We start from the raw sequence: 13274 nt of genomic DNA on the forward strand, positions 1-13274 counted from the left end.
TTGACAATGTACTAGAAATTACAAATTAGAAAATGTACTAATGGCAAATGAAATTCAAAGTAGAATAATTACAGGGAGCACTGTATGATCAGAAAATAATTATAATACGCCAATATAGGACGAGAATAATAAAAAGGCCTCACACTTATGGGTTACAGTTATAGCAGTCACATAAAGGAAACAGCAAGCTTATTTATATTAAGGAAAAAAGAAAACAAAATCATCCAAATTAAAATTAATTTTTTTAATAGAAATACTTTTCAGCTTTTTAAAAAAGGCATACTGACAGCTATCAAATCGCAAAAACATGTTCCCTTTAATCCAAAAATTCTTCATTTGACAACTTACCAGAAAACCAAAGTAATGTTCTATAAAGCTACTACACACTGGGATCTGCTATATGTGCTTTGGGGCTGTAAAACTAGTGACTAAATTTCTTGGCATTCCAGGCACACTGTGGACTATTATTTGAGCACTACCAGATAAGGAAGGGAGAGAGAGATAGATAGATAGATAGATAGATAGATAGATAGATAGATAGATAGATAGATAGATAGATAGACAGACAGACAGACAGACAGATAGAATCTTGGTGGGACTGTCAGAAACAACTCTTTTTTAAAAATGTATAAATTGTATGTCTAACATGAACCTACAAGCAAAACTGAAAATTCTATTTATGAATGTGGGTAAAAATACAGAATATACTATAGCCAATATATATTAACATGGCTATGGATATTAGAAGCCACATATACCTTTTAAGTTAGCTTCTTTTTAAAAATATTTTTAATTGTATGTGTATGAGTAGTGTGTGTACACATGGCCTGGAACCACAGAGGCCAAGAGCGAGTCAAGCTTCTGGGACTGTAAGGAAACCACGTCCGCAGAGCAGCAAGTGCTCGCAACTGCTGGGACATTTCTGCAGTCACCGTTAGTTTCTATTTCTAACTTTTCTTTTAAATCAGCGTGGGGGCTGGAGACATGGTTCAGTGGTTAACTGTCAGCTGTGTTCTTCCAGAAAACCCAAGTTCAGTTCTCAGCACCCACATCAGCTCCCAACCTTCTGCAGTTCCAGCATCAGGATCGCCACATCCTCTTCTGGCCTCCATAAGCACTGCACACACATGAACAAACGCCAGGACAGCCAGGGCTACACAGAAAAACCCAGTCTTGGGGGAAAAAAAGAAGAAAAGCAGTAAAGTCTTAAGAACTGTTTCTCTAGGAGAAAAAGACAAACCACTAGCCAATCTAACACAAAAGCAACTTTTGCAACCTGCTTTGCAGGCTAGGTCTTTTTTCCCTTTTTTTTTTTAATTTTATTTATTATTTCTTACAATTTATTCACTTTATATCCCTGCTGTGGCCTCCTCCCTTATCTCCTCCCAATCCCTCCCGCCCTCTTCTCCCCCATGCCCTTCTCCTAGTCCATTGATAGGGGTGGTCCTCCTCCCCTTCCATCAGACTGGCTGCATTTTCTTCCTCTGTTGCCTGGCAAAGCAACACCTCCCACAGGGAGGGTATCAGAGAGCCTGCCAATGAGTTCATGCCAAAGACAGCCCCTGATCCCCTTACTAGGACACCAATTTGGAGACTGAGCCAGGTTTTAGGTCCTCTCATGCATGGTCCTTGGTTGGGATATCAGTCTCTGCTGGGACCCCAGGGCCCAGTTTTTTGGGGTTTTTTGTTGTTGTTGTTTTGTGGTTTTTGTTTGTTTGTTTGTTTTGGCTCTGTTGGTCTCCTTTTGGAGTTCCTGTTTCCTCCAAAGCTTTCTATCTCCCCCTTCTTTCATAGCCCAAAGTTTGGTTATGGGTCTCACCCAGCCTCTGCTTTGATACCTCGATCAGTAGAAGATGCAAGCTAGAGATGACATTATTTGGGCATACTAAGCTTGGTATTTCTTATCTCTCCAAATATTTCTCCCAACATGGTTGATTCAAAACTTTTTTTCTCTGTTTGTAAGCATGGACCACACTGTTGCTATAGCTCAAACCTTCCATCTAGCTAGGTCTCCTCCTAGCCTGCTTCATTCTTCCACACAATACAACTGTGTCCATAGTGTTGTCCCAAACGGTAGCTTTAGTCTTTTATTTATATTTACACACACACACACACACACACACACACACACACATATATGTATTTATATATTTTATAGTATTCATACCTTTTTCAAGGCTATTTTCCCCACTTGCCCCTTTATTTCTTCATGCTATCTTTAGATCCAGTTTATCAATTTCTACTATTAAAAAAAAAAAAAAAAAAAAAACCTTAAAGTTGAAATGTGTTTGTTTTTTAATGGAAACAGTAAGTTCACACCCTGATGTTAACTGACATCTTTATTGTGCTCTCCTCAGCCCAAGAATGCCTGGTGACACTCCACTATCAATCAAGCCATTTCCTTTATCACTCAACACGCTTCTTATGCTGGAATATTTTAAAATATTTTCTAGTTTATGCTCCCGATAGTTAATTTATTATTTGCTAACTTTCTAATTTTTCCAATAGTCAGTAGGATTCCCCAGACTTTTGGCAGAAGTGTCTTTAAATAGTTTTGCTGCTTTTTGTTTTGTTTTTCACACTAACCCTTCTTTCTCTACTGTACAAGCTAAGATAAGTAGCATAACCAGGGCAAGCAGGAATACCAGGTGCAGACAAATGTCCTAACACCACCACTCAGAATAGCAAATAGACGCTCATCAAGTCACTATCCTTCTCTCTGTTTGCAACTGGCTATATACCTTACACAAACACTGTTGAACGTCTACAAACTCTTTCGTTGAGTGTCATTATTTCTGTTGCTTCTTTGGGGACAGAGTCTGCAATGGATCTGAATTTGCCAAACATTAAGATTTAATTACCCTGTGCTACTGAGCAGTAAAATAGCTGATACAGAGACAATCATCTAGGTTAAGGTGATCACAGCACGACTGTGAATTAGCTACTCATTCACAAAAAAAGAGAATTGGTTTCTGCTTCTAGGCAAGGCTCTGGCTCTTGATAAGGGGTTCCTTAGCCCAAATTCAGCCAATTGTGCATACCTACCATCTCTGGCAACTATACCACACTCTGAGATTTGGAGTGGCTAACTGGCGCTCCCACACTAATACTTCAGCTGACTGGGAATAGCAACTGACTTGCTTGGATCAAATGGATTTGTGTCTAATTCTGAAACCTATAGAATTGTGGCAGTTAGCATTCTAAAGGAGGAGCAAGGCAACGTCAGCTGACCTGGGATACAGGAATCGGTCCCTTTAAGAGTAGCTATTCCTTGCCACTAGCGCTGTCTCCTCCTCTCTAGGACTCTGTAACTATTACAGATTGCTATGGCTAGTGGTACCAATGATGACGGTGGGAAGGGACAGGGAATAGGCTGAAAAAGAGAAGACCCCAGACCCTGTGAAAAGTCTGGCTCACAGGCTCGCTCCCCACTTCCACTTCCAGGGTCTCTCTCATCATCCTATTGGGAGCTGTTGCTTAAATAAACCTCTGTTGTTTGTGTACTTCCCCCCCTAAGGCTGTTGCCTACGCTGTCTCCTGTCAGCTCACTGTCTAATAGAAGCCTTTCTTCTGCAGCCCTCACTGGCTTCCCTCCAACATATAAAATGGTACCCCTAGATGACCAGCCCTCATCGATGGGCCCCCAAAACAATTCTCTGAGAGACTCAGGACCTTTTCCTTCACAGTTCATGAAAAAGTTAAGTGACAGTCAGCTTTTCTCACTGCCACTTAAAGAAGACAACATCCAGACTGATCGCAATTTCAGGTTTAAGTTGGGGCCCACCTAGTGACACACCTCACCCAGCAAAGCCCCATTTCATAGTTTCCAGCATTTTCCTACATATTATCAGCAACTAGGAACCATGTGTTCAACATATGCACTGTGAGGGGCACTTTATATTCAAACTGTAGCATACAAGGCCCCAGAGGGCTCACTTCCATTCCAGAACACAAAATGTATTCAGTTGATTTTCAAGAGTTCCTCATAGTCTTATTATTATGTGTTTTTGTTTGTTTGTTTGTTTGTTTGTTTGTTTTTGAGGGTTTTACTATCTAGCCTTGGCTGGCCTAGAACTCACTATGCAGACCAAGCGGGCCTCAAACTCTGAGACCCACCAGCCTCTGCCAAAGAGCAAAATCTCTTCAAAGACTCCTAACAAACTCTTGTGAGCCCTTGTAAAATTCCAAAACCAAGTCACATATTTCCAATATATAATGTGCTGTGTGACTTTTCCTTCCTTTCCCCAAAGAAGGCCCTGATGACCAAGCCAAACTAAACCAAACCAAAATACGGATTTACTGAGGCCTCAGGTTACTTACAACACTATGAGTGACTCAAGGCAGCTGTGTCACTCCAAAGCCCACTTTGGCAAGATGCCAAGACACAAAAAGCAACATCTCTGGAGCTCCCTGCAGGACAGTCAGCTCTGCTGGGATCTCTGGCCTCAGCCTGCCTTGTTCACTGCATTTATAATGAGGAGAGGGGCTCTGTGAACCTTGCCACTGAGTTCCCTGGGCCTTGTGTCACTAGTTTTAAGTTTATGAGCCTACCCCCTCCCCATAACTAAGGAATCCAATGGCAAACAGTAAAAACACCCACTCCAAAAGGAAAAACTGAATAGCAAAGAACCAAACCAATGCATGTGCAAAACGGCAAATCCTGTAGCTCCATGCCCCTTGTTTGTGTAAACCTGCCTAAAATGTTCTACCTGACGGGGTTAATTAAATGGCCTGTACCTGGGCAAGGCAAAAGGGGGTAGGCCTGGCTAGGGTTCCCAGGCTTTTGAGGATGGAAGAATCACAAGAATCACGGGAGGCAGAGACAGACGGAAGGACAGGAAGAGAGAAAGAAGGTGGACACTGCAATGGGTTAGCCTGGAGAAGAAACCACATGGGGTCACCAAGAACTCCAATAAAGGCGTGAAAAGGCCCAGATGAAGAATAAAAGCAAGTATTTACAAGATTATGGATAGAAGATAGGATGGTTAAGGAGGATGGTATTGGATGAGAGCTGGGAGATGGATGGTATGGTGATTCAGACAGCGTAGATAGGAGTATCTGCCCAGCTGACAGTAAATAAGGCAATTATAAATCTAACAGGTGTCTGTGTCATTATTTGTGATGGCAGGTTAGATAATACCTCCATGATAATCAAAGGGCTAATTAATAATAAACACCAATATTTACTTTTTATTAACTATAACAAAGTACCAGGTGTCATGATAAGAACTCCAAAAAGCTTAGCAGCCTGCCCCAGCAGCCTTATTGCAAGCCCTATCTTGTGGGTTACCTACAGCTTTCCTGAACAAATGTTCCACATTCCTAACATCTCCAAGCTCCTCAGATATTAACTGCGGCTTGGGCTTCACTCAACAGCTTCAAACATCACCCCTGGGGCAGATGCCAGCACTCCAACCCTAGCAGGCACTGCCTCCTATGCTTTCCTTTGAAATTCTGGAAGTCTCCACACTTCCATTTTGCCTACCTGAAAAAAGTCAATGGACAATGTCAAGGTCAGTCACTAGTGGAACCAGTATCTGGGCCTTCCACCCTACAGCAGCCTGAGTGGCTTAACAGTTGAGCACAGGAAATTCAAAGGTGGGAACAGCCAATTCCTGAAATGATCTAAGGCATTTTCTTTAATATCCAAGTATTTGCCCTTTGTTGTTGTTGTTGTTGTTGTTGTTGTTGTTTTGTTTTGTTTTTTTAAGTGCTAAAGATGGAACCCAGGGCCATGAGCATACTAAGAAAGTGTTCTACTTGAGGCTACAGAGATCACTCATTGGTTAAGAGCACCTACTGCTCATTCATAGGGCCTGGGTTCAGTTCTCAGGACCCATCTGACAACTTACAACCATCTGTATGTAACTCCAGTTCCAAGGGATCTGACTCCCTCTTCTGGCCTTCTTGGGTATCAGGAACATATTTATATACATAAAATTAAAATAAATCTTAAAGAGGAGGAAAAGGAAGAAGTAGTAGAAAAAGAGAATAACAAGAATAACAAAGTGCTCTACCACTGAACTGCATCCCCAGTGCACAGCTTCTTTCTCATAGCTCAGATCTCTTTGGCAGCTACACTTTGCTTGGTCTTGAATTCTTCATACATTTTTACTTGTTTTCTGGGCAAACTACAAACTTTTAAACCTTCCCACTGTGCCTTTTGCTCAGATTCTCACCGTAAACTTTGATGTAAGAGACCAGCAATAAACACACTGCAACCTAAATACCAGGCTGCCTTCCACTCTCTTTCAGCACATTTATTAAATTCAGCTGGCACGGGCTCAGGACATGTTCAAGATGAAACGCAAGGCTTTGCCACAATATAACATGCATGACTGGCCTCCAGTACAGTTACAGACAGTATTCTTTCTCCATTTTGCCTGACAGCTAATGAATGGTCTTCCTGCACACATGCTTAATGCTTATCTGTGTGCTCGGCTTCTGAGCTCTCTCTGGAACCACGGTAAGTCCTACTTGCAGCAGGTAAAGCTATCCTTCCGAGAGGCGCTCCCACTGGCCCATGGCCCCACAGCAACACACTCCGCCCAACACTTTCTAGGATACTTCATTCACCGTAACAAAGAGCTGAGAAACAGCAACTTTGGGGACCACGGATTTACTCAGGACCCATCTGACCCCAATTTTAGAGTCTGCTCTATAGCCCTGCTGTGGGGCGCAGGCACAGGGGGGAAGGAAAAGCAGCAAGCTCTGATGTTAGCTAAGTGGGATTAAAAAGCTTGCTTGGTAACAGTTACATAGGAATGAGAAAACAACGAGAAACTCTCACCTGAGACAAAAGAGATGAAACTCAACTACCACTGTCTGTTTTTCTAAACCTGCTTTTCCTCTCCCTCTTTTTCAGGAAATGAGCACAGATAGCAAACAAGTTTAAACATAAAACTAACTTGACTAGAAACCTGCAAATTTCACCTTCTGTAAAACTTGCTTTGCTCTGAAAAAAAAAAAAAAAAAAAAACTCTCCTTTGGGGTAGCAATGAAAAGACCACCCTAGGATGGTCTCATAGACAAGACTATGGTAACAACTATGCATATATAAGCTATGAAACATTTCTGACAGGGCCTCTCTAGAGGCCCTAGCTAGAGGCCACAGCTGTACGAGAATGAAAGTACTTCCATTTATCTCCAAGTGCTGAGAATTTCTTGTTGGAAAAGGTGAGTCGCCTAACCAGATGAGACAAAACATCATAGCACTGGGAGCATGTGTGGAAGACTCGCTTCCGGTAGCTATGAAGACCAAGGTGACCTAACTTCCTCCCAAAATAGCATCGACAGCTTAGGGCACATAAGCCTACCGGGAGCACTTCCTAGTCAAAGCACAGGTTCCAGGAACCTACACAGTGAAAGGAGATAATCAACCCCCAAAGTTGTTCTTTTCCCTCCACACAGCACACACACAGCCCATGACACACAGAAATACACACATACAAATAAACAAAAGTAATTCAAACATGTAAAGAAATAGACCACCAGAGAAAATACCTTATAACAGAAGACACTTTGTAAGGTTCAGTATTTTCAAAAGGCTACCTCTGGAAAAATGAAAAATGCTTTACTTTCCAGTTTAGCAAAACTATACCCCATAATGCACACACATTAAGATAATTTAATAATGTTAAAGCTAGCAATATCCAGACTTATTTTAAAATATAGTCAATTATAAACTGCAACAAATAAGGAGCACCAGTTATTTACTTCAGCACAGTCACAAAGAGAAGATACTGCTGTGCTTTCAAATTCAAGCCCTACTGAGGCCATTCAGCTATGCACGTCACCCGAGATTCCCACAACACATATCACAAAATCAGATCCAAGTACTCATTATTTTTATCTTTTTACCTGTATTCAGGCTGTCGGCTTGTGGAATGATCATCCTTTGTCCATCTGTAGCCAGGTTCATCCTGCAAAATAAGTAAATAAATAAGTTGATTGATAATTTGGGCTTTGTTTACCTATTTTGAACAGCATCTGAGGCAAAATTACAAAGAGAGTAAAACCTCTCTAGGAATTCCTGAGCTTCCAAAACAGAGTAAATAAAGGTTACAAGTTACACACTTCAGCAACTAAAGATGACTGAACCTGCCACACCACTTACCTGTAAATTCACAGACTTAGTGCCACAGATACATGTAACAACATGAAAACAGACTGGCTGTCTGGGGACAAGGGCCCCAGTCAAGTGGACAATGATCAACTTTTTCATTGTCCAAGGTCTCTGACCAATGTTCATGTTCAAGTTCAGTGAAGAACTTAGTGCTTTTCACATTTTGCTTATTTTCTTTTCTCATTTATCACTTAATAATGCAGAGTTAGAAGCAATCTAGCAAGAATTGGCACTGATAAGAAATATTATAATATCTGATACAAAATTAGAATGAATCAAATGAAGCACTTTTTGTCCTCTAAGACACATGTGTGAAGATGCATACACACACACAATCAACCACATAGGGGGCTGGAGAGACGGCTCAGTGTTTCAGACCACTTGCTGGTCTTGCAGAGGACCCAGGCTTGATTCTCAGCACTCACCGGGGCCTCACCCATGCCCTCTTCTGGCCTCTATGGGAACTGAACATATGTGGTTCAGATCCACATGCAGGCAAAATGCCCATAAACATAAAATAAAAATAAAATTAAACTTGGCAAAGTGGCACATGCTTTTAATCTAAGCATGCCAGGGCCAAAGCAGACAAATCTCTGAGTTCACGACAAGCCTGGTCTACATAGCAAGTTCCAGGACTACAGAGACCCTGTCTCAAGAAACAAAAATAAACACAAATGCAAATGATTTACAGTAAGAGAAACTGATATAGCTAAAATGTTACTTTTCATGTTCCTCATATAACATAACAAACCCAACACGTGTGTAAATAAAATGTATCTATATTTTCCTTCTTAATGTCATATAGAAATAAGAGAAAATAAAAAGGCCAAAGCTATAATAAAGTACTAGATCCAGTAAATAGTTATTCAATATAAATTCAAAGTAAATTCAATATAAAACTTGGTGCTTTAAAAGTTCTAAGTTTTTTTGTGTTAACATGGCTTTGTCTTGCGGTACTGAGGACCACGACATGCCCAGCAAGAACTCTCACCCCTGAGCTGAGCAGCACAGACAACCTGGAGGAATGAAGTAAAGCAACTGTGTTGTTTCTGAAACACTACTACAAGCTTTTAGAAAAACAGTCACGATCATGAGGTATCAAACAAAGACCCAGTGAAAACAAAACTCCTCAAACAGCCACAAGGAGTTTTGACAAAAGAGTACAAGATGCTCTTGGTGTGAGCAAATCCATTCTCCCTGAGCCTCCCTGGAGAAGGGTCTGACAGGAAAACCCAGTGGCTCTAGTAGAGAAATGATGCTTTCTTCCCAGCATGGAGAACCTTCCTAAAGGAATAGCATGACACTATAAACAAGCAAAAGCCAGTGATGCAAGGAAGGAAGCTGTTGCCCTGCAAACTTCAGGAAGAATCACCCTCTCAGAAACCACTACAAAGTCTCATCAGTACTTCAGAATTGTCAGACTCAAAACTGTGAAGGAGCATGAGAACTGGACTCCTAAACTTCTTTTGGTTTCTTGAGACAGGGTCTTCTCTCTATAGTCCTGGCTGTCCTGGAATTTGTTAACCCTGAGGAAATCACTCACCTCCATTTCTTTAATTGCCAACATGAGGTCAAACAGTACAGTGTTTAAATATATGCTACTGGTTACCATATTATACATTATATATAGAGATATAATGTATACCATATTATATATTATATATAGAGAAGGAGGAAAAGAGGAAAAGAAGGCAAACGGTGGGGCTGGAGAGATGGCTCAGAGGTTGAGCACTGGCTGTTCTTCCAAAGGTCCTGAGTTCAATTCCCACAACCATATTGTGGCTCACAACCATTATAATGAGATCCCATGCCCTCTTCTGGCATGCAGGCATACATACAGGCAGAATAATGTATAAATAATAAATAATCTTAAAAAAATAGGTGAACAGTATAGAAAAGGAGTATTGTAAATTTGTAAGCTCAGACATAGCAATTGCTTCCGATTTTTTGATAAAAGTAATAAATTATCAGAAACCTTAAATAGCTTCTAGATTATCAAGAACATGTTAATAAACTTAGTAGCTTACATTTTAAAACTGTTTGCCATCTGAATCAGTAACTTGACCGAGTTCTAATCTGAAAAGTAAAGACCTTTAAGAATTCTAAGGAAACATGAGATAATGGACTTAAACCCACCTCACGCAGTGTTTCGTGTTAACATAAAGCAACTGTAAGCATGAAGTGGCAGTGCTGAGCACCTGCTCACCGCTGACTGTCAGGTGTTAAGTTGCGTGAGTCTGCAAAGCCCTGCAAGCTTAAGGTAAAAAGGCGAACAAAGTTACAGGCTGGGTATACAGCTCAGGACAGTGCTTACCATGGGGTAAGCATGAGGGAGGCCATGGCCTTGCTGCCCAGCACCACACACAAAGCAAGCACACTGGAAATGCTAATACCACTCAGAGCTCTCCGGGATGCTCGCTCACTATCCAGCATCATGAGATCCTTGACTGCTAGGACCCTCTGGAGCTACAGCCGGCAGTCAATAGCATCTAACTGGAATGGTAACCAAGCCCTAAAAACCTAGCACTCCAGCACCCAGGAGGCTGAGACAGGGGGACAGCAAGTTCCAGGCAAGCCTGCCCTATAGAGTGAGACCCTATTGCAAAAGGGAAGTAGGGGAGGCTGCAAATAAAACCAGGCCTAGCAACATAACAGAACACAAGCAGCAGGTGATTATTCTACTGTCAAGGCCTGCACATACACGAATTTTAAACTTGAAAGAAAGAACAATTAGTACACGGGGGAAATTTACATACTCCTCTGTGAGGTGGGCCACTTCTTCGATCATGAGAAAAACTGCGGCCCTCGTCACATTCTCGGTAATCAACATGACTGTAATATCTACTGTAGCCTCCTTCATCAGGTCTGGCTAGCAGAGGCGGTCTCTTGTCTAGCAGAGGTGGTCTCTTGTCTAGCAGAGGCGGTCTCTTTGGCACAACATTAACTACTCTATGGTAGCCATCCTAAAACAGACAAAAAGAAATATAGAGACATCACTAATTTCTCTATTTGGCTTTGGAAATGTTTCTTACAAGCACAGGAATTCTTGTCCATAATTCAACAGAGTAAATGTAAAAGCAAACTAAAACGCGCTAATGAAAAATGTGAATATTACTAATAGTAACATCTTCATATAGATAAATGGGAATGAAATTATTCTATGAAAAACGATCTCAAACATCCAAAATAACACACAACAATACAAGATGACAATCATAATTTTAGGAAAAGGGGGCTAGAGAGATGGCTCAGGGGTTAAGAGGACTTGCTGTTTTTCTAGAGGATCTAGGTTCAGTTCCCAGCACCCAGACGGTGGCTTACAACTGTCTGTAAAATCAGTTTCAAGGAATATGACACTCTCTTCTGGCCCTTGTAGGTACTGTATCCACATGGTACACACTTGTACACGCAAAATAAATCTAAGTAATGTAGTGTAAGTGAAAAAAGTCATTTTACCAAAAACCCGCACCCAATAAGAAGGTTCTAGCAGCATTGCTCCTAATGACAACAAGGACAGCACACTGTCTGGTGTATTATGCTTAAAGTATTCTATCAGTATTCTAACACAGGACTTGTGCCCATAAACCAGCAAACAGGGAAGTAGGTACTGAACTAGAAAGAACAAAAGAGAACATTCTGCTATTTTTCCAGAAGCACAGGAGAGAGAGGGAACTTCTAGCTTTTTAAGTTTGGACAGAAGGTATAAAAGCTAATCTAACATTAGAACTAGTTTCAAAAGTAATGCAGTCTCAATGACTTAAAGTTTTTACTAACTTTTTGGGCTTGGAGACATAGCCCACTGGTAAAGAAAGGGCCCTGACTGCTCTTTCAGAGAATCCAGTCATTCAGCACATGCAGATCATGGTAGAACTCCAGTTCCAGGAGACTGAAGTCCTCTTCTGGCCTCCTTCGGCATTGCATGTACATGCTGCACAGATTTAATACATGCAGGGAAAAGACTAATATACATAATAAATAAAACTTATTTTTTAAAAAACTGTCACCAAAAGGGGTCTGTGTGATTTGAGGAATAAGACAGAAAACAAAGTCTATCTTACATTAGCAGCTAATATGAGCTAGAAGCTATTAGGGTAAGAGGAAGAGAACTATACAGTACATGTGCCATAATCTGACCTAAGCTATGTAAGGAACATCCACCTATAAGGAAAATCCGAGCAGTTTTACATTTTTTGAGACATGATCTCACTACACAGTCCAGGATGGCCTCCAGAGCACAATCTTCTTTTGTTTTTTGAGGTTGGGTTTAATCCTATAGCCAAGGGGAGCCTGGAACAGATATCCTCCTGTCTTAACCTCCTGAGTGCTAGAATTATAGGTGGCTTAGCATGCACACAATAAGTAAATTGACTAATTAATTTAAAAATAAATGATTATCTTAATTTTCTATATATCCCAATTTTTAAAACTCTACTATGAAAGCTATGTTCATTTTAGAAGGTAAAAGCATTAGCTAAATAGCTGAATAGCTTGACACATAACTCTACAAATATTAAATCTCATAGCTAACTGGACACAAATTAAATGGATTAGGACATTTATGTAAAAGCATTTCTTGAGAAGGGTGGGATTCAGTTGTAGAGCAGGGATTAGCATTCATAAGGCCTTGGGTTAACTCCCTGAAGCAAAACAAAACCCACCAATTAAATATATGTGAACTTATTTTAGCACAAAAACATTGTGGTAGAAAAATCCCATATCAATATACCAGCATTTCCAACAAGATCACGGAAGAAAAAAACTTCCCCAAACTAAGGATACACACATACAAATATAAGCAGCACACACAACAGCAAACTCCTGTCCAGCGGGAGTTCAACAGGTTCCTAAGGAAGGGTGAAAAGAATGGTGGGACAAAGACACGAAGGAGGAGGCCAGGTCAGTTTGTCTGATCAAACCCTCATTTATTAGAAATTTTTACCCAACTTATATAGGAAGAAGGCAAGAAAGGGGGGAGGCTAATTTACTGCTGCAGAAGATAGCAAGAGTGCTTTCATGGCTTAAATATTGCACCTGCAAGATACCATAAGGATGTTTTCTTAAGATATCTCACGGATGCTCTAAGACTAACAAATGGATGTCCTCACAAATCTATCACCCATAACCTAGGGTCCTAGATAACTCTTCCACT

General features: G+C 40.9%; 1 protein-coding gene across 11 annotated transcripts in view; it reads right to left on the reverse strand.

Moving 5' to 3' along the window:
* Pphln1 (periphilin 1) overlaps positions 1 to 13274 on the reverse strand; it is an 83640-nt gene that overhangs the window by 54932 nt on the left and 15434 nt on the right. For 6 of the 11 annotated variants that reach the window (XM_060388772.1, XM_060388771.1, XM_060388770.1 and 3 more), the window contains one exon: positions 7861 to 7922. In XM_060388772.1, coding sequence (XP_060244755.1) covers positions 7861 to 7922 — 62 coding nt within the window. Of the gene's footprint in view, positions 1 to 7860; positions 7923 to 10881; positions 11089 to 13274 lie in introns of all 11 variants that reach the window. The other 5 variants (XM_060388769.1, XM_060388768.1, XM_060388767.1 and 2 more) reach the window with 1 other exon arrangement.

The sequence above is a fragment of the Meriones unguiculatus genome, chromosome 8 (assembly GCF_030254825.1).
Source record: "Meriones unguiculatus strain TT.TT164.6M chromosome 8, Bangor_MerUng_6.1, whole genome shotgun sequence".
In the NCBI taxonomy this organism is placed as follows: Eukaryota; Metazoa; Chordata; class Mammalia; order Rodentia; family Muridae; genus Meriones; species Meriones unguiculatus.